The following is a 21,568-nucleotide window of genomic DNA, read 5'->3' on the forward strand; positions in this document are numbered from 1 at the left end:
CGTGCCTTGTGCTTTTCTTCGGAAATCCGGACAGAATTGGGCATCTTTGTTAATTGCCGTTGGGGGAGCCCGGCTGGGGTCTTTGGCCAGGCCAGCGTCGCCTGCGCACGGAGCCTGGTTTGCTCACCTTTGAACTGCAAAGGGATCAAGTTCAGCTCGAGTAGCCAGTATTGGGACTGGGAGAAAGGAGAGGGAGCGTGAGGGAGAGAGGAGTGGGAGAAGGGGAAAGGGGAAACGGGAGGAGGGAGGAGAGAGGAGGAGGAGAGAGGGAGGGGAGGGATCGAGAGGGAGAGAGAGCGGGGAGAGAGAGAGGCTGCAATCTCCTCCCTGAATCGCGCACAGCGCTGCAGATCCCAGTGCTCTGACATGCGGGCCGAATGCAGGTGAGGAAAGACACGGACTCTGCGGCTGCGAACCCAAACTTGGGCACCGCGCGGTGCGCACGGCTCAGCCTTCACCCCCGCGGGCGAACGGCTGCTGCGGTTTCAGGCGGCGGCTTCGAGACTAATGACCTTGCGCAGAGTTGTTAAGAAAAAAGAGAAACCCGAGCTCTCTGGGTGAGACGGGACCGACACTCAGGGCGTCTCTGAAGATGGCTCGGGCTGCTTTTCCGCGCACGGAGGGGACCCGGACGCGAACGGCCGTGTGACTCGAGACGTCTCCACTGCACGGTGCCCGAAGCGACCTGCCGGGATTTTTCATTCCCAATCTGTTGACTGGCTCCCCCGCTGCCTGAGCGGAGACGGAGTTGAGATTGGCTTGTTGCTGGCCCTAGCACCTCTTGCAGGAAGCGACTCACGTTTGCCTGGGCAGCCGGCGCAGAAGCTGGGTCTGGAGTGAGTGGTTGGAACGGGAATTGGACTCAACTCGAGTAGCAGCAAAGACGAGCGGGGTTGGCAGGCGGGGGAGGCTGCAGGCTCGCTCCCGGCCGCTTCCCGGCTCCACCGCCCGCCTGCCGGAGCGGTTCCAGCCCCATCCGACTGAGCGGTGACGGGAGCCCGGGTTCCTCTGCCGGTTGCGGGGATGACTCTGGGGGGGGCGCCGAGCCCGCGGCGCGCAGTGTCCCGTGAACTGTGAGTACTGCGACTGAAAGGCGGCTGGCTAGCGGGCGATTAGCACCCATTGCATAAATTATGAAACAATAACTTTCGGAAGAAGCAAGAGGAGAAAAAAAAAAAAAAAAAAAAAGAAGGATCTATCGCTGGTCCCCCCTGGCCGACTCTGGACGCCGCTCTTGCCCCCTCCCTACGTTCCCTCTTGCTTCTTCCCTTCCCGGAGAGGGGAGAGGACTGGGAGGAGGGCAGGCCAGGGGCCCCAGAGGAGGGGGGCGCCGAGGGGCCGTAATTAGAAGGAGCAATAGCAGCAGCAGCAGGAGAAGATGCTGAGGATGCGGACCATGGGATGGGCGCGCGCCTGGTGTCTGGGCTGCTGTCTCCTCTTTCCGCTCTCGCTTAGCCTAGCGGCGGCCAAGCAACTCCTCCGGTACCGACTGGCGGAGGAGGGCCCAGCAGACGTCCGCATCGGCAACGTCGCCTCAGACTTGGGCATCGTGACCGGCTCCGGTGAGGTGACTTTCAGCCTCGAGTCGGGCTCAGAGTACCTGAAGATCGACAACCTCACCGGCGAGCTGAGTACCAGCGAGCGGCGCATCGACCGCGAGAAACTGCCCCAGTGTCAGATGATCTTCGACGAGAACGAGTGCTTCCTGGACTTCGAGGTGTCGGTGATCGGGCCCTCGCAGAGCTGGGTGGACCTGTTCGAGGGTCGGGTCATCGTGCTCGACATCAACGACAATACGCCCACCTTCCCGTCACCCGTGCTCACGCTCACGGTGGAGGAGAACCGGCCGGTGGGCACTCTCTACCTGCTGCCTACGGCCACCGACCGGGACTTCGGCCGCAACGGCATTGAGCGCTACGAGCTGCTGCAGGAGCCCGGGGGCGGCGGCGGCGGCGGCGGCGGCGGCGAGGGCCGGCGCGCCGGGCCTGCCGACAGCGCCCCCTACCCCGGGGGCGGCGGGAACGGCGGGAGCGGCGGCGGCCCCGGGGGCTCCAAGCGGCGGCTGGACGCGCCAGAAGGCGGCGGCGGGACCAGCCCGGGCGGACGCAGCAGCGTGTTCGAACTGCAGGTGGCCGACACCCCGGATGGCGAAAAGCAGCCGCAGCTGATCGTGAAGGGGGCGCTGGACCGCGAACAGCGCGACTCCTACGAGCTGACCCTGAGGGTGCGCGACGGTGGCGACCCGCCTCGCTCCTCCCAGGCCATCCTGCGGGTGCTCATCACCGACGTGAACGACAACAGCCCCCGCTTCGAGAAGAGCGTGTACGAGGCTGACCTGGCCGAGAATAGCGCCCCGGGGACCCCCATCCTGCAGCTGCGTGCCGCCGACCTGGACGTGGGGGTCAACGGGCAGATCGAGTACGTGTTCGGGGCGGCTACCGAGTCCGTGCGGCGGCTGCTGCGCCTAGACGAGACGTCCGGCTGGCTCAGTGTCCTACACCGTATAGACCGCGAGGAAGTGAACCAGCTGCGCTTCACGGTCATGGCCCGCGATCGCGGGCAGCCCCCCAAAACAGACAAAGCCACGGTGGTCCTTAATATCAAGGACGAGAACGACAACGTGCCGTCCATTGAAATCCGCAAGATCGGGCGTATCCCACTCAAGGACGGGGTGGCCAACGTGGCCGAGGACGTTCTGGTGGACACCCCCATCGCCCTGGTACAGGTGTCTGATCGAGACCAAGGCGAGAATGGAGTGGTCACCTGCACCGTGGTGGGCGACGTGCCCTTCCAGCTCAAGCCGGCCAGTGACACGGAGGGCGACCAGAACAAGAAAAAGTACTTCCTGCACACCTCGGCCCCTTTGGACTATGAGACCACCAAGGAGTTCAACGTGGTCATAGTGGCGGTGGACTCGGGCAGCCCCAGTCTCTCCAGCAACAACTCCCTGATTGTCAAGGTGGGAGACACCAACGACAACCCGCCTGTCTTTGGGCAGTCGGTGGTGGAGGTGTACTTTCCTGAGAACAACATCCCCGGAGAGAGGGTAGCCACGGTGCTGGCTACAGACGCGGACAGTGGGAAAAACGCGGAAATCGCCTACTCGCTGGACTCTTCCGTGATGGGGATCTTTGCCATCGATCCCGATTCTGGGGACATCCTCGTCAATACCGTGCTGGACCGCGAGCAGACTGACAGGTATGAGTTTAAAGTTAACGCCAGAGACAAAGGCGTCCCCGTGCTGCAGGGTAGCACGACAGTGATTGTTCAGGTGGCTGACAAGAATGACAATGACCCTAAGTTCATGCAGGACGTCTTTACCTTTTATGTGAAGGAAAATTTACAGCCCAACAGCCCCGTGGGAATGGTCACAGTGATGGATGCTGACAAGGGGCGCAATGCAGAGATGAGCCTGTACATAGAGGAGAACAGTAACATTTTTTCCATTGAAAATGACACGGGGACTATTTACTCCACGATGTCTTTTGACAGAGAACATCAGACCACATACACTTTCAGAGTCAAAGCTGTGGATGGGGGAGAGCCTCCCAGATCTGCAACAGCCACGGTCTCTCTCTTTGTGATGGATGAGAATGACAATGCTCCCACTGTCACCCTCCCCAGAAATATTTCCTACACTTTACTGCCACCTTCAAGTAACGTCAGGACAGTAGTTGCTACAGTGTTGGCAACAGACAGTGATGATGGCATCAATGCAGACCTTAACTACAGCATTGTGGGAGGGAATCCCTTCAAGCTGTTTGAGATTGATTCCACCAGTGGTGTGGTTTCCTTAGTGGGAAAACTCACCCAAAAGCATTATGGTTTGCACAGGTTGGTGGTGCAAGTGAATGACAGTGGGCAGCCTTCCCAGTCTACCACGACTCTGGTGCATGTGTTTGTCAATGAAAGTGTTTCTAATGCAACTGTGATTGACTCCCAGATAGCCAGAAGTTTGCACACCCCCCTCACCCAGGATATAGCTGGTGACCCAAGCTATGAAATTAGCAAACAGAGACTCAGTATTGTCATTGGGGTGGTTGCTGGAATTATGACTGTGATTCTAATCATCCTAATTGTAGTGATGGCAAGATATTGCCGGTCCAAAAATAAAAATGGCTATGAAGCTGGCAAGAAAGATCATGAAGACTTTTTTACACCCCAACAGCATGACAAATCTAAAAAGCCTAAAAAGGACAAGAAAAACAAAAAATCTAAGCAGCCACTCTACAGCAGCATTGTCACTGTAGAAGCTTCTAAACCAAATGGACAGAGGTATGATAGTGTCAATGAGAAGCTGTCAGACAGCCCAAGCATGGGCCGATACCGATCTGTTAATGGTGGGCCTGGCAGTCCTGACCTGGCCAGGCATTACAAATCTAGTTCCCCCTTGCCTACTGTCCAGCTTCACCCCCAGTCACCAACTGCAGGAAAAAAACACCAGGCCGTACAAGATTTACCACCAGCTAATACATTTGTGGGAGCAGGAGACAACATTTCAATTGGATCAGATCACTGTTCTGAGTACAGCTGTCAAACCAATAACAAATACAGCAAACAGGTAAGATGCATCCCACATATATTTAAATATCTAAGACAGGGCATCTTCTGCAAAGTCTTGTCTTCTCTCTTCAAGCTATTAGTTAAAATTTTAATAGCAGGAAATTGATGTTGGTGTAATTCTAATACCACTTATTTAGTAGAGGCCATTTACAAAAGGTACACCACTATAGTTTGCACCTTATACCAGAGTTTACTAAGCTACAGAAGAAAACACTGTAAGTGGTGTTTTACGCTTCTCTTGGTATCTGACAATTCTAATTCATCCTACATTTTTTTGTTTCCAGATAAATATGTGTGAATTGTCTGGATGGCTGGTTTTAACCTAAAATTCTTTTCTTTTGTACTACTAAGTGGATAATTTTATCCAAAGGCAAAATTTCTAAGGTTACTACTGTTGTCTATGCAAATTGGACACTAAAAAAGTTTTAGCTACGTTATATATTATGCAGAATTTTACAGATAAGCAGATGCTGATTCATGCAAATGAAGTACCAAGTCTGAGATATTGAAATGCTGACTACTTTGACAAAAATGCTGACTTAAAAATATTTAATGATATGTAAATGCCATAAAAAACTACATTTTAATATTTCAGTATCTATACAGTTAGGTTTTTATGAAGATATGCAGTTGGCATTTGTAGTATATGTATTTGGTATGAAAAGTTCATAAGCAAAAGTAAATTGCATGAATCATGTATTATTTAAGCCAAGTAACAAAAATGTTCATGTTTGGTGTAGTGTGTGTGAGAATATTTTGGTATGCATTGTGATATATTGCGACTATAAAGGTTATATGGAATATTTGACACAGTTGTTTCTCAGTGAAATGTGGAAACTAAAAAAAAAGGCAAAGTATATTCTGAGGTGAACTTCAGAAAATATATAATTTATTTTTGAAAGTTTTGTTTTGTGTAATGCGTGTGTGAGTGTATAACTCCCAAAGTTTACTTTTCTCACCCATCAACATTTGACATACAACAAATGAACACCGTTTGGAAACTTCTGTATCTAAAGCTGTAGCAACTCTGCTAATAAAATGTCACATATTTCTTACCGCCAGAACATTTCAGGAAACATTTATGTCTGTCAAGCAATCTCTGATAAAGAGTGTTCTATTAAGTATGTTTTGCATGTGGAATGTGTGATCTTAAAATAATTAAGGCAATGTAAAAAGTTTATTTTATAGCCTCACTGAAGATGTTATTGATGGGCTCATTAAAGGTATAGAAAAGAGATAAATATTAATTTCTTATTGTTTTCTATAATTTTAAAAATAAGCTTTATAAAGAACTGTTTTTGATGTATAGTCCTTTATTGTAGCTATTTGGATAAGGAGAAATAGACATTATACTTTTATATCCAGTTACCAATGCAATCCAAGAAAACACAGGTTTGAACTACATTGAATTAAATGACTTTTAAAAAGATGTCTTTTCAAGTACTGGAGTCTTATTTCCTTTAAACTGAAATATGCTAAGTGGAAAGTATGTTTGTTATCGCTTTACCTAGAATTAGAGGCAGATTTCTATTTTGTTTTTGGTGCTTTTATCTGTTTTATAAACAAGGAAGATTCCAGTTAAAAGTAACAGCACTTTTATAACATTAGTTATAGAACCCACAAATAGAGATTTGTAGAGATTTCTTTAGAAAATGGTAATTTGTCTTAACAAATTGAGAAAGCATGTGAAAAGATCTTTATGCAGAATACGTACTTTACTGTGATCTTAAAAGGACTTTGTCTCCTGTGGTTGACTAACATTTGCATTCTAAATTATGTAATCTTAAACTTTTGAGTGGACATATCAAGTGGCAGATTTATAGATATTTTATACAACTACCTCCTATGTTCTGTTTGACTCAGCAAATAGGGTTAGCTCTATATTCTTGAATATTTAAAACAGCCAATATCAAGAGTGTGGTGGCATCCTGTCTAAAAGGCAAAGTGATATGCTTATAAATAAACTAATGTATGGTGTTAGTCTCTTAACTGAACAAGGAAGTCCATACATCAGAAGAGAACACCTACAAAGCCATTCAAATAAACCATGCTGTTTGCCAAAAGTAACTTTGAAAAACGTGTATGTTGTTAAGCACTTGAAATATGTATAAAGTTTTAACCACAATAAACAACTGATCTAAAATGAAATAAAGGCAAATGAAATACATTCCCCTTAATGTAATTAGTGATAGTAATTGATATGCTTCATCTACTCAGTATTGCTGTCAGGAGACAAGGGATCCATTTACAAATTTACATTCTGTTTTGACATCTGGCATAATGAGATCTTTTTTGTTCTCATTTTTGTTTGTGCTGTAGATAGATGATTTTCTATATTTATTTTAAAAAGATATTGCCTTTTTAAATATAACCAAAATGTATTTTCTTTGATTAAACCGGAACTTTTTTTTTTAATTCAGAGTTTTCTTATAATTTCTCCCCTTTAATGCTGAATTTATGTAAAGAAAATCTTGAGAGTTGCCGTTTTTAAATTTAATATGGTAGGGATTAATTAAAAAATAGAAGATTTTATCTGACATAAAGCCTTTTTTAATTTATAATTTTTCTGAATTGCCTTATTATAGTTCCTTATTTGTGATACAATGAAAATGATGTCTATTCCAGTGTTATTATCTTCATGAGAATAAGTGTTGCTCTTAAGTTCTCTTAATGGTTAGGTTATAATGAGATAAACAGCTTTGTAGAAATGAAAGTTTGTAAAAAATGTCCCCTCCTCTCTTTTGTTTGTTTTCATGGGTTCTAGAGACAGTCAAATCAATCTCCTATAGTTACTCTTGGACAGAATCTGGGAGATAATGTGTTGCAGAGATACTGGAATTATTTCAGAAATCCGCACATTTGATGATGTAGCCCAGGTTTTCATAGTTCAGGCCTTTGCAAGTCAAACAAGAGCCCTTGTTCTCAACTAAATAATGTGTCTAATTGAGAAAAATGGGGATCACTGACAGCATTAAGTATCCACCTTTTCATTCCATTCTTCCTTTACTTGGTAAATCTGGCCTTGGTGGTTGTTAAAGTTTTGTGACCTGGAAGTTCAACTGTGCTTTTGATTTGTAAAATGAAAGCAGAAGCATTCTGTTTTCTATTCATTTTACTATGTGTTAAGTATTTTTCAATTGTCTTAAAAATAATATAATTTCAAAAGATTAATAGACAGTATAGAGCTATAGTTCCTACTTTGCATATTATTTTCAACTCCTGTTGAGCTTATCTTTGCCATGATGTTATTTAGATAATGCACTGGCAAGTAAAAATTTTATTTTATTTAGTAAATGGAAGGTAATGTACTTTATTTTTGGCAAGCAGATAGAGGATACAGCTTGAATAAACATTAACTTAAAACTCTATTTGTAGCTGATCCTGAAATAGTCAAGAAAAATTCATATTGACTGCAATGACAGTTTCCTTTGCCTAAAAGAACTGCTGAATATAGTCAGAATAATGTTCCCTTTAATTGATCAATTTGTGTTCAATATATCCATTGTATACTTTTAAAGATATGGCGGACATTATTTTTTTTAATTACTTAGATTTTGGAAGCAAGAAATGACTTGCCATCATCTATTACAGTTCTAAGCATAAGAAACCTGAGTATCGATTTATTTGTGAATGTATATTATACCATATGTATTATAGTAGAAATGCATTTGCATGGTGATGCCAACCCACAGCTTTCTGCTTTAACTCCATAAGCATTACTTCTACAATATGGTTCTGCTATCTATGACCAAGGACACTTTGAAGAGGCAGAATGAATCTGCATATGGTGGGATTTCTGTTACATATGGCCTGAAATCATAGACAAGAGGCTAGTGACTGATGAAAGTTAGACAGTGTCTTTAGTCAGGAGCTATCTACTAAACAGTTCTTGGCTTTCTGGATGTCTGTGAATCAAGGAAAGGGTCATTTACTGATTTGACCTGCAGTGAATATACAGTTTTTTTTGAAGTCCAGGTATGACCATTTGAACCTTATCCCAAACTTCTCCTAAGTCAATTAATGACTTTGACTTAAGACCACAAAGTCAATTTAATAATTGTAAGTAAATCATGCAGCTGGACAACTGTAACAAAAGCATTCTTTCTTATTTTCTTTTATCTTTGAGTAAGTACATACCTCATGTGGAAAAGCATGCTCCTGTGATAAATATGTATCATAATCTCTCTCTCTCTCTTGCTCTCTCACACACACCCATACAGACACACACACAGATATATTCATGTAAACTAACTATGGTGCCATTAGGCTCTTATTTACTGTGATATTCATACATTGGTATGTAGAAAAGACTTAAACTTTAAACACACACAAAGCTGACATAAAATATATCATTATCAAATATTTAATGTCAAAATTTCTAGAGATGTCACATTTTACCATTAAAAGATATTAACCAAACCAATCTCCTCACTTTGTAGGAGAAACTGAGGCTTAGTTTGAAAGTTAGTTTGACTGAGATCGTAAGATTATCAGGGATATAATGTGGACTAGAGTCCAACTCATGGAATGCAGAGTCCAGGGTTCTTTTTTTTAAATTATTCTACCAGTAGGAAAAAAAAATTAAATTTCTGTAACTTTTTCTGTATGTATTTCAATAGTGACAGAAATCTCTTGAGGTTTTCTTATGTAGGTATAACTATATATTTGGCTATCAAAACATGTTTTTTTACACTAGTATATAATTCTGCTTTGGGTTCTAGTTTTTGTCTGTAAAATTATTGGGGAAATTGTATTCCAAATTTTATAGATTTTTAACAAATTCATAGTTTTTCCCCCTTAAATAAGATAGCAATTAATGGCATTCATTAAAGTAACTTAACATGGTTTAGAACATATATTCAATAAGTTGAGAGAATTTTTCATTTTAGCAGAACAATGACAGTAGACATAAGCTCCTATATAGCATTTAGTATATCCTCAATAAAAACATATTTGTAATGGAAATGAATAAAGCTTTCTATACATTGTTTATGAAAAAAACTTTCTATGCATTCTAACTGGGATGATCTTTTACTTTTTCCATCAATAGTGATGATTCTTTTGGCTTCTACACTGTTTCATTTTGCCAACTTTGCAGATGCACTTTACTTGTTACTCCTTAACACACAATTGTGAACTATTTTTTTCCTCTAATTTTTTAAAGAAAGTGCCATTTTGTTATTTTTCAATTGAATTGCTTCCTTGATAGGCAGTTTACCAATCTAGCTTTTTCTATTCTAAATTTAACCTATCGGTAAAATATAAATTGGTCAATTTATTAATTTCAAAAGTAAAACCCATACTGTTTTGAAATCTAAATAAAATGTAACAAAACCATTGCTTTATCATAGCCACCAATGCTTTCAAATATTTTAACATCATTCCTTTTCCTAGAAGAGGATGGTAGTAGAGGTTATATATAGAAAATTTAGTATGATAATTGTTAAGAGTTTTATTTTTAACTTGTATATAACTGAATTCTAGGCTATAGCAAAGCTCATCATCCATTTATTTACATGTATGACTCTATACAAATAGTAGAATCTTTGTGCATATATATATATATATATATACATATATATGTGTGTGTGTGTGTGTATATATATACGCACATACATAGAGAGAGAGTCAGCTTTGCTTTTCTATCTTATTTATTTTAAAAGCCCTTAGAATCTTTCCTAAAGCAGCGACTCTGTTTCGGAACATTACACAGTGCTTTATTTAGCATTAGTGTTGTGAGAGAAATCACATTCCAAGAAGAATTGAGCTGAAACCACTAAAACTAATCTTAATTATCACTTCTGGTGAATTAATGTTCTAAAGGCAGATAAAGGGTTATTTTCAGGAATTTAGTGATGTTTGTATTGAACTCTAATGCTGTTTATAAACAACAACAACTTAAAACGATTACAGCTTCCAAGTAGGATTCATCTGAGTTGACTTTTTCCCACCTGAATGTATTTATTATTTACAAATGCATAATTTGCAAATAAAAATTCTCTGCTCCAAAACCTCCACCATAACATTCCAGTTTGGGGCATAAGCCATTGGGGAAATTTCTTCAGAGTTTTTTCTTTTTTTTTTTTTTTTTTACCTGCATAAATCTTTATTTTCCTTCTTTCAGATGCGTCTACATCCATACATTACTGTGTTTGGCTGAATTCCACTCAAATATGATGCTCCATTATGCACCATACTCTGATGACCTTGCTACTTCGAAAGCTGCTGGAGCCTGCCCTTGGCCGTGGGGTGTCAGCCAATCACTGCTTGTTCCATTTGTTATGCATTTGATTTTTAATTTTTTTTCTCATTTAAGGAAAAATAGTATTGAAATAAATAAACGTAAAAAAGAAAGAGTATTAATAAAGAAATATGCTATTAGTGAGTGTCAGTTACCAGGAACTACATTCTCAGAGAGGTAGTTAGCAGAATTTAATAATGAAGTCTTTAAGAAAAAATCTAAAAGTGTATTTCAGCAATGATTTTAAGACTTTGGCTTTGTGTAAACCAAGGAAAATTAAGTCTATGAAGTCTCTGTCTATAATATATTAAATAATGACTATGAATAAAATCCTAAATTACTCAATAGTTTTAAAGTGTTACATATTCAAAGCCTTTTCCAGCCCAGGGAGATAGTTCTGCTAGAGTGAAGGATAGTGTCTCTTGCGCATTCTGGGTGTATATTTCTAAATGCCACTGTGTGTATTTGTATGTGCTCCCACAGGTTATATGCAAAGACTTTGAGCAACATTTCTAACAAATATTTTCTCCAAGACAAATTTGAGAGATTTATTTTGTGCTTACCACAGGCACTGCCAATGGGTTGTTTTTTCCCTAATCTTGAAATATTGACCAAAATATCTGTAGAATTTTCACGACTTTGTTGTTGTTGTTAAATTTCTTAAGAAAATTTAGAACCTTTGAGTTAGATTCACAGAAGTCACCATGATCATATTCAGAAGGAAGTAGCTTTCGTTTATCAGAAGACTATTCTATTTGATGTCAGGTAACATAAGTTCAAGCAGCTTCTGAGAATTCAGCATGTTATAAATTTTTGAGAAAGCAAGTAGCTGAATTTTAGCTATACAAATAGTAATTTTCTAGGTAAGTCAAGAATTCTCTGCATGTTCCCTCTAACTCTCTGTTTATATATTTATGTCTCTATTTGTCATGTTGTATGTGTTTGTGTGCCTAAAATAAGTGTTCCATATATAAACTTTGATAATTTTGTAATATATTTATCATACCATCTGCCCTATTAAAGTTTCCCCAAGTTTTGAGATACTGACCAAGAATTCCAGATTCTTGAGAATTTTTTGGTGAATTATTGTCAATATAAAAGCCTTTAAAGGAAAAAAAATATTGGGACAACATAAATATACAGAGTGATAGGAAATGCTCACTAACACTTAATCACTAATGCATGTATTTCAAGTTGTTTATTTTATTAGCTGGTTATTTAACTTTGCAAAAAGGAAATTTTCAGAAATATCACTGAGACTATAGTGAAATTCTTCAATAAAACCTAATTATCATTAATCTCTCATTTTGTTTTGAGCACAGGACCAGTGTAAGAAACTGGTAAAAAACAAAAACTTCTTACCACTTTTGGCTTCTTGGAAATATTATGTTTTTTCATCCTAAAGTAATAAACTTCCTTAGATGTATACTTAAAATCCTGGACTGAATCACATCAACTCAAAGACAAGTTACAGACAAAAAACAACAACAAAAAAATGTCCAGAATTTTGGGATAAACTAATGTGTAACCACATGGAGGGAACATTTATGAATACCTTCACAAAGAACATTCTGAGGCACAATTTTGCAAACTTGGGTATGTGATTCAATTTATGAATTTCTACCATAATCCGAAAGACGCAAAATAAAGCAGAAAAATTTCAAGTAGACCATTCATACAGTGAGGCTAAATATTTTCTTGTGCAATCCTTATTTCAGTTGTGTTTGTATGCCTGCATTAGCCCCTGCTTTTGGTTGCTATGTACAAAATTTGTCTTCTTCTGGAAGTAGCCCAAAAGGAATGAGAACCACCCCTTTAGATTGTTCCAAATGGGAAACAGTGGCTATTTACTGTTATGGTTAGAAAACATAATAAATCAAAACAAAAAAGTACTAATAATCCCAAGGATTTTAGTGTGCTTAGAAGCTGAATCAGAATAATCAACAGCAGCAAGCTATGAGATGTCTATTATCATCCCTCTGGTGTTTTCTTGTTGTTTTTTTTTTTCAGCTTTGAACATTTTGTCATTGGTTCTTGTCCCTGCACAGACTTCCCCTCTACCCTAACCCCCTGCTCCCAAATGTTCTCTACATCAGATCTCTTGACCACTCTCCTTTTCAGTTACTGGAATTTACCATTTAGGGAGGTACCTATGGACAAATGGAAATAGACTCAGAGCAATCCACCACCTTATATCTTTTAGCATTTGGACATTTTATTTTAAATGACAATGCAATACACTGCAATGGAATATGAGGGTGTTAGAGACTGATTTAAGTAAAGTTTATTTACTTTAACACATCCAATATCAGCTGATACTGAGTATGCAAAGAAAAATAAGTCTTTGTCTTCATGGAATTGATGTATTATAAAGAAGATTACAGAGCAGAAAAATGATAGATTGTGTTTGCCCTATGCTTCTAAAGTTTCAAATCATTGAATGCATGTTTGCTCCTCAGAGCAATCTTTGAGGAAAAGCACCATTATTATTTCTGAGGTAAGGAAACTGGAGTAATGAACAGCTTTTTCAGGACCCTGATGGAACTAGCAAAGAACTTGATCAAGTCTCAGAAGAAATAGCCAATCAGAATTCAAAAGTACTGAAAACAGTTGGTGGAAGTGGTGAAATTTGTGCTTTTGAATACAGTATATTTTTAGACTTACTTGGGTAGACTCTTCTCAAAAGAATTAGAACAAGCCCAGTTTTTCGAACTTTTTCTAGTCACAACCTACACTTTATACTATCAAAAAAACTGTTGTGGGGATAATGTGAAATCTAATCAACTACCCTATTTTGTAAACAACAGCCCCATATGAGATTAAAAACAGACAAACCTCAAGAATTAAGTAAGCAACCAAGATTATCATTTATTTTTGAGGCTCTCTCTAGAAAAACTACCAATATCCTCCAGAAGTAATTCCACAGTTTGAAATGTCTCTGGGAATTTCTATCTGTAATTTTGCAAAACACTTATCTTGGTTGTGTATAACTTTTGTAATCCATTTATTTTCTAGAGAATGGGTTGCTTTGCTTTCTCTTCTATACACTATGCAAGGCTTTGTAATTAAAATGATGGCCAAAACAAAACTCTTTAGTGCAAAAATAATACACTACTACTTAAGGCAAGGGGTAGGTGAAGCTCAGAGAGACTGCCCCCAAGTTTGTCTTGTCCATCAAGAGATTCCCAGTGCCTGCTAGAGTGCTCAGCATACCAGAGATACCCCTAAATATTTGTGAAACAAACAAAAGATCAAAGGGCCTGGGCTTTAGTGCTAAGGAGCCTGAAAATCCGTCGACATCAGGTCACTGAACTGTGGTATGGCCTCTTTGATTTCAAACTCTGAGAACATCCTAGTTGTTATTTTCTTTCCCTGCTGGGTGATGTCTCCAGGATAAAGGACTACCTGCCGGGTTGGCTCGAGTCCCTGCCTTCTCTGCAGGATGTCTCTCTTGTTTCTGTACCAAATGAGCAATTCTCTGATTCCCCCTCCTGGCTTCTTCTTAGTGGTGTTATAAACACCAAACCCTTCAAAAAGATTAAACTAAAGCACATGTGGGAGGGAGGCACTGGTCACACGGTAGACTTCTGATATATTTTGAGGGGCTGTGAAGAGGTGTGTAGACATATGGGTTTTCAGGATTTTTTGGGAGATCCTCATCTGTGAGGAAATATGGATACATGCACGCCCATGCAAATGCATGGGTCTCTGTATTCATCAATTTATATATCCCTGCAAGTATTATTCATTCACTGTGTCAACCTATGCTCACTGATAATGTATTATTTTTTTCCTTTTTCATTCTGACTCTCCCTGGGGAGCAGTTGTTTTTAAAGATGAGAGTCTAGCATATCTGTAAAGAGAAAGATGTACTTGATGTACTCAGGAAAGAAGTCTAGGAGAGGGGATATGTCCTTCCTGTAGACTGATGGGCAGCAAAGCTGAGAAATGCCTTACAACTCCAAAGCACTCCTTAGAAGTCCTGAGATTCTAAGAAGTGCCTCTTTTAAATTGCAAATGACCTCTGAAGGAGTTGATTCCGTCTTTGGCACACCTGGGTGTCAATTGCTCTAAGCGGATAATGAGGTCAGCACCTCCCAAAGATCAATAGTTCTTAAGAAATGGGGATTTTGATGAGAATCCTGAGGAAGGGTGAACAGCCTTCCCCAGTTTAGAAGACTGAGACCTCTGTTAAGGCACCATGTGTCTGGGACTCCAGCTGGGAGTCAGGAAGTAAGGTGAGATTATAGCCAAAAAGGGTATTCAGTCCTGATAAAAGCAAATGTTTGTGTCCTTGATTTTGTGACCGGAGGGCTGACACTAGATGTCTAGGTTTTATATGACTGTAAGACTGGTGTTAAAAAGTAGTCAAGTGTTTATTTTCTCCCATTTCTACTAGTTGTTTTGTTTGGTTTTGGTTTTGGTTTTCAGCCTGCTGTATCAGTGCTCTCTATCTTCATTCACTTTCTACCCCTGTACTTTCGTGAGAAGAAGAGGAACAAAGAAGGAGAAAAGAAGGGGGGAAAAGGCAACCACTGCATGGCTATACACTCACCTTCTCCCTGTTATTATTATTAGACTACTGTAATCAAAATAGTTGCCATGTAGCTGTTGCTTATCCTAATTTAATTAAATTCTCAGAAATTGAGTGCTATTAGGTCTTTACTAGGGCTTTTGCCTGGAGAATCCCATGGACAGAGGAGCCTGGTGGGCTACAGTCCTTAGGGTCGCAAAGAGTCGGACACAACTGAGCAACTGACACTTTGACTTTCACTTCAGGTCTTTACTGAGGGCTTCTCAGGTGGCTCAGTGACAGGGAATCTGCCAGCCAAGCAGGAGACACAGGTTTGATCCCTGGGTGGGGAAGATCCCCTGGAGAAGGAAATGGCAACCCATTCCAGTATTCTTGCCTGGAGAATCCCATGGACAGAGGAGGAGTCTGGTGGGTTACAGTCCATGGGGTCACAAAGAGTCAGACAGGACTTAGAAACTAAACAGCAGTGACAAAGGTCTTTACTATGTGCCAGAAACCTGAATTTTTAACACTTCCCCCTTCTCAATTCTGACTGCAGAGGGGAGGTCGGGCTATGAAAGACTTGAAGTTTAGAGTCCCTGAAATTCCTCACTTCTGCTTATTGGTTTGGTTTTTGACAGCCTCTGACAAAATAGAAAACTGAAGCCTGATAAGGTGATAGGAAAATCTGCCTTTTGCCCTGACTCTGTCGCTGACTGGCCAGTGCACCCTTGTATAAGTCCTATCAAGTCCTAAAGCTTCTCAAACGCATCTTCTGTCATTTTACATAATAACCCTTGCTCTGATTATGTGACAGGGTTTATGCAGGTCGCATAAACTGTTTGGGACTTATAAAACACTAGTGTAACTTGAGATAGTATTTCTCCATATCTATGAATTTCTCTAAGCCCTACTTAAACTGCACTTGCGCTTTTGGAGTATTTTCACTATTTATAATATTATATGAAAAGGGTTTTTTTTTTTTTGGTTTCAGTTTCTTGGCTCTTTTTGTTTATTTTGTCATAATCACTTATTTGAAGCCTCTGATGTTCTCTTATCCTGGTTGATTTCTTTGAAGTAATGTTGATCAAGGTGCAACTAGGGTGTGTACCTATCCATAGACCAGGAGACACTGGGTTTTGTCCAAAGTCATTACAGAGCCTATGACATCTAAATGGGAAAAGGGAAAAGAAATAGTTTATTGGAGCAAAGCAAGTAGCTTAGGAAAGACTCACAATAGTTTGTATCCATTTTGATACTTTTAAAATAAATTTACTACTTTTTAACAGTCCTTTCCTCTTCCATTCGGTATTTCCTAGAAGTTTTTCTTCCATTCCTCACGTACAGTCTCTAACACTGAATGATCATTTATTGAGCTTTAGTTCTGTGTCAATCACTCTGCAATGGTGTCTATACCACATTATAACATCGACTCCTCCTAACAGTTCCAGGAGACAGGTTCCATTATTTGCTCCTTGTGACACATGTAACCTGGGAAAAAGAAAACAGAAACTCATAGGTCCCATCCTCTCTATTTAAAGCAGGTGCATTCAGCTACTTGCAGTCAACTCTCCTCCAAAATAATTCTCTCTCCAAACCTGAGAGTTATCATTAACACAGTAGTCCTGATAGATTTTAATCTGTGTGCTTCTTTATTTAGGCTTTTGTGTGCATTTTGTTCTAGTCCACAATACCTGCTGTGTATCCCCAGCAGTCTTACAAGACAGAGTCTGTGTTAGTCTGCAAGGGCTGCCATAACAAAATACCATAGACTATGTGCCTTAAACCACAGTAATCTGTATTTTCACAGTTCCAGAGGCTAGAAGTCCCAGATCAAGGTGCCAGCAGATTCACAGAGAGAGAGAGCTCTAGTGTTCCTTTCTCTACTTCTAAGGAAACCAGTTCTATCAGATTAAGGCCTTAACCCTTCTGATGTCATTTAACCATAAATTAGCCTCAGAAAGATTCTAATTTCGGGTAAATCACATTGGAGGTCAGGTCTTCAACATAGAAATTTTGGGGGCACACAATTCACTCCGAAACAGAATGTATTCTTAAAGGATGTGCGCTCATCTTGTCCTGCCAGAACACCAGAATGTATTCTTGACTGGAGCAGAACACGTTGGACTGGACCACTGTTTCTTCGTGAGCTTGTCATTCACCACATACAGTCTGTACTTTGATAGTAAAGAAGTTAAAAGAACCTTCCATTTAAAACCTTTCCATTTTACAAGAACCTTTTTTTCCTATCAATTTCCGAAAGCAGACCTATAGATGTTCTTGGCATTGATGAAAAATTACTATAGCTTTTGTGAAAAAATATGAACGTGTAATGGGTATGCATGTGCATAAAATTTGAAGTTCATTTTTTAGCTCATTATGTCTAACTTTTTATGCACATCATTGAGTGCTTTTTGCAGTTTTCAGTTTTACAGGGATTTGTGATATTAAATGGGGCTTTCCTGGTGACTCAGATGGTGATATTAAATACCATCTTAGTTATTTCAATTTTGCCAACTGGTATGAGTTCATGCAGGTATAGTAGTTATGTAAAATCAATATTTGTATAAAATAGTCCAAAAATTGTTCCACAAATGTAACAGAATTTTTTAAAATGATGATGTTAATATTTAGTCTAAAATATCTAGTATATTATTAGCATTAAAGTTCGAATAAAAAGTAGTAGGAGTTAAGGGGTGGAGGGGGTCGGTTGAAACAGCAATCATATAGGCTTAATAATGCTTTCAAAGGACAGTTTCAGTGGATTTTCATGCATAGTGGCGTAATTGGTCTGACAATGATCCAGTGAGTCTGATTCCCCCTAGTATTTGGTGATGGCCAAACGTGTAACCGAGGCCGATCCCATGCTCTGAGTGACTCTTCACAAACTATTATTATGTGTGCATGCAACACGGTACATCAGTGCAAATCCATGGACACTTCAAGTTATTTTTTTTACCCCCATTGTGTCTTTTCATTTTCTTAATAAAATTAAAATTTCATGTGATAAAACACATAATGAGTAGCCTGGGAACTATATATATATATATGTGTGTGTATATATATATATATCTCCATTGGGCTGTATGAAATGGTGATATTTTAGGTATAACACGGGATAAACCCATCAACGTCAGAAAAAGGAAGCTCTTTTCTGTCCTTTAGTCAGAATTTCTAGGCGATGGAGCATAACAGCTGAAAAGATCTTTCCTAAGAAGTACAAACTTTCTGAGCTAACTTTACATTTGACCCCCAATATTAAAAATGGCAAGTTAAACAGTTGTTTTGTTCAGAGAAATGGCAATAAGTGTAGCCTAAATCTGAATTTTTAAAAAACCATGTCTAAATCTGCTTTTCAACGTATTTAACTGTTGAACACAAGGACCAGTTTTAGATACAGAGATGGCATTTCTATAGGGCATTAGGGACAAAAGATGGTAATGCCTATTTTTTCCAAACCAGTGCAAATGCTATTAGGTCAGGAGTATTAAAATTTACTTCATTACAAAAAAGTCTTACTTTTTTTTTTTAGTATTTTACCTTTCATAAGAAACTACTGTGTGTATGTATGTATGTATGTATCTGTATGTATGATATGTATATGCATGAATATGTGCGTGCTAAGTCACTTCAGTCGTGTCCGACTCTTTGTGACCCCATGGACTGCAGCCTGCCAGGCTCCTCTGTCCATGGGATTCTCCTGGCAAGAATACTGGAGTGGGTTGCCCTGCCCTCCTCCAGGGCATCTTCCTGACCCAGGGATCGAACCTGTGTCTCTTACATCTACCTGCATTGGCAGGTGGGCTCTTTACCCCTAGTGCCACCTGGGAAGCCCATGTATATGCATATATACATATAAATATATCCTACAAAAGAAAAGTAATACAGTTAACGTTGCAGAGAGAAAATACTTATCTTATGCCAATTAGGTGATTATATGCAGGTACTGTTTTAGGCACTGGAGAAATGGCACTAATGAACATAGACAAACATCCCTTCCCCCACGGAGATTCAATTACAGTGGAAAAATTAAAAAATAATAGCTAAACTTGCTGTGTTCTACACACTGGTCAACATATTTTACATATATTATCTCATTAAATAAGTACAACAGCCCTACAAAGAACACCTGTAATTGTCTTCATTCTGTAGATGAGGAAAGTGATACACAGAGTGAGCTGAGTAACTTGCTCATCATCCCACAATTTGCAAAGTGTCCGAGCTGAGGTTCAAGTGCAGACAGTCTGGCTGCAGAGGCCAGATGTGCATATGCCAAGTACAGGGAACACATCTATTTTATAGCCAACTAGTTCCGTAGAATGAAATTGAATTCACCGACTTCTCTTAAAGGCTTCAGTAATATTTCAGCCTTCCTATTTCAATACCTTTTACTGTGTTCTTGAAATTAGGTCACTCAGGCCAATTTTTTTTAATGGTACTACCTTAAACCTTAAAGTTCAAATCAAAAAATGGGAAGATAGATATTAGACTAGTCCACACTTCCCACTTTCTTTCTACCCATTCTGTTCTTTGGGGAACACCTCATAGATATATTTTCCCTTTTTTTGTTATTTTGTTTTAATGTTCTTTGTTTCATTAAGTATTTCACACATAGTCTGTTCTGTAAGTTATTAATACAACTAGGAAAAAACAAATTTATTAATTTTTGTGAATTGCCATTTGATTAGGATGGGAAATGCCTTTATATGAGAATAAAATTTTATTTAGAAAGAATTAAAAACCTACTTTGTGTTTGTTTTTGTTGTTTAGTCCCTTAGTCATGTCTGCCTCTTTGCGATCCCCACTGACTGTCGCCCGCCAGGCTCCTCTGTATATGGGATTTTCCAGGCAAGAATACTGGAGTGGATTGCCATTTCCTTCTCTAAGGAATCTTCCTGACCCAGGGATGGAACTTACATCTTCTGCTTGGCTGTCAGATTCTTTACCCCTGAGCCACCAGGGAAAGCCCTTTCTTTAAACTAGTACTGATTATTAAACATTTGATTAAAATATGACCTATGTCATTTTCAGTTTTTTTCTCTTAAAACATTTTATCAGTCTATTTCCTTACTTAAACTTCATATATGTTTCTTTATGAGACACATTTTTTCTTTTTTCTTTTAAATTTATTTTTTAATTGAAGGGTAATTTCTTTGCAGAATTGGAGGCAAATTTAATCACCTAAAATTCAGAGGGGTATCACTGAAGCCCATCTGAAATTGCTTCTTTGTGACAATAATGATGTACCCATTTCTGCCATGACAGTGTCTTCCTAATGTATTGATGATACTTTATTATAGGATGCTTATTCAACAGGTATATGTCTCAAAATATAAATCTTTGTAATATAACTCTGGATTCAGCTATATGTCTCTATACACTTGTGATCTGGACTGATCTTAGTATATGTTTAATATGATTTAAATTTTTTAAGTTTCAGAATTAGTGAATCAAATGTTTGAGGCTGTTATTTTCACACTCCGCCTAATAATTCGTAGAATTTTGTGTGTTTAAAAATAAGTATTACAAGTATCGCCATCCTTGCTGTTATTCCCTACTAAGAAGAAAATATGATTAACTGGTAAAGAACCCAATTAATAATCCCAGCCAGACCTCACATGAATTCTTGCAGAGCCCAGCAGATCACTTCTTTACCATTTGGTTAAAAGTTGAACTCCCACTTGAAAACAACTGACTTAAAGCCAAAGAATTCTGGAAATTAATCAGTGTTAGTCATTGGCCTGGGCTTCCCTGGTAGCTCAGCTGGTAAAGAATTTGCCTGCAATGCAGGAGACTTGGGTTCAATCTCTGGGTTGGGAAGATCCCCAGGAATAGCGCATGGCAACCCACTCCAATATTCTTGCCTGGAGAATTCCCATGGACAGAGGAGCCTGGCAGGACAGAGGAGTCCATGGGGTCAAAAAGATTGAGCTACAGCTGAGCGACTAAGCACAGCACAGCACAGCCATTGGCCTTATAAGTGTGAGCATCACATGTACGTCTTAACATCAGTGAGTCTTAAGAGTATAAGCAAAGTAGAGGATGGAACAGTTTGGTTTGAGTTGGAAAGATCATTCAAATTTAGTGTATGAAGATGGATAATTAGTGATGAATCTGTAAACTTCAATGTAGCTATTGGTGCACTTTCAGAAAAAGGAAGAGAAGAAAAGACAAAGAATGCCATGTGTTCGGCATAACCAAATTGTAAGGACCTGATGAAATCCACAATTCAGTCTGTATGTATTTTTGTC

At 39.7% G+C, this 21,568-nt stretch overlaps 1 protein-coding gene across 7 annotated transcripts in view; it reads left to right on the forward strand.

Moving 5' to 3' along the window:
• Positions 1–289: 289 nt before the first annotated feature.
• Positions 290–21,568, forward strand: part of PCDH7 (protocadherin 7) — a 447,204-nt gene continuing 425,925 nt past the window's right edge. For 4 of the 7 annotated variants that reach the window (XM_061164515.1, XM_061164517.1, XM_061164518.1 and 1 more), the window contains exon 1: positions 291–4,561. In XM_061164515.1, coding sequence (XP_061020498.1) covers positions 1,379–4,561 — 3,183 coding nt within the window. In that variant the 5' untranslated portion in view covers positions 291–1,378. Of the gene's footprint in view, positions 4,562–10,687; positions 20,132–21,568 lie in introns of those variants that run through there. The other 3 variants (XM_061164521.1, XM_061164514.1, XM_061164520.1) reach the window with 3 other exon arrangements.

The sequence above is a fragment of the Dama dama genome, chromosome 17 (assembly GCF_033118175.1).
Source record: "Dama dama isolate Ldn47 chromosome 17, ASM3311817v1, whole genome shotgun sequence".
Taxonomy (NCBI): Eukaryota; Metazoa; Chordata; class Mammalia; order Artiodactyla; family Cervidae; genus Dama; species Dama dama.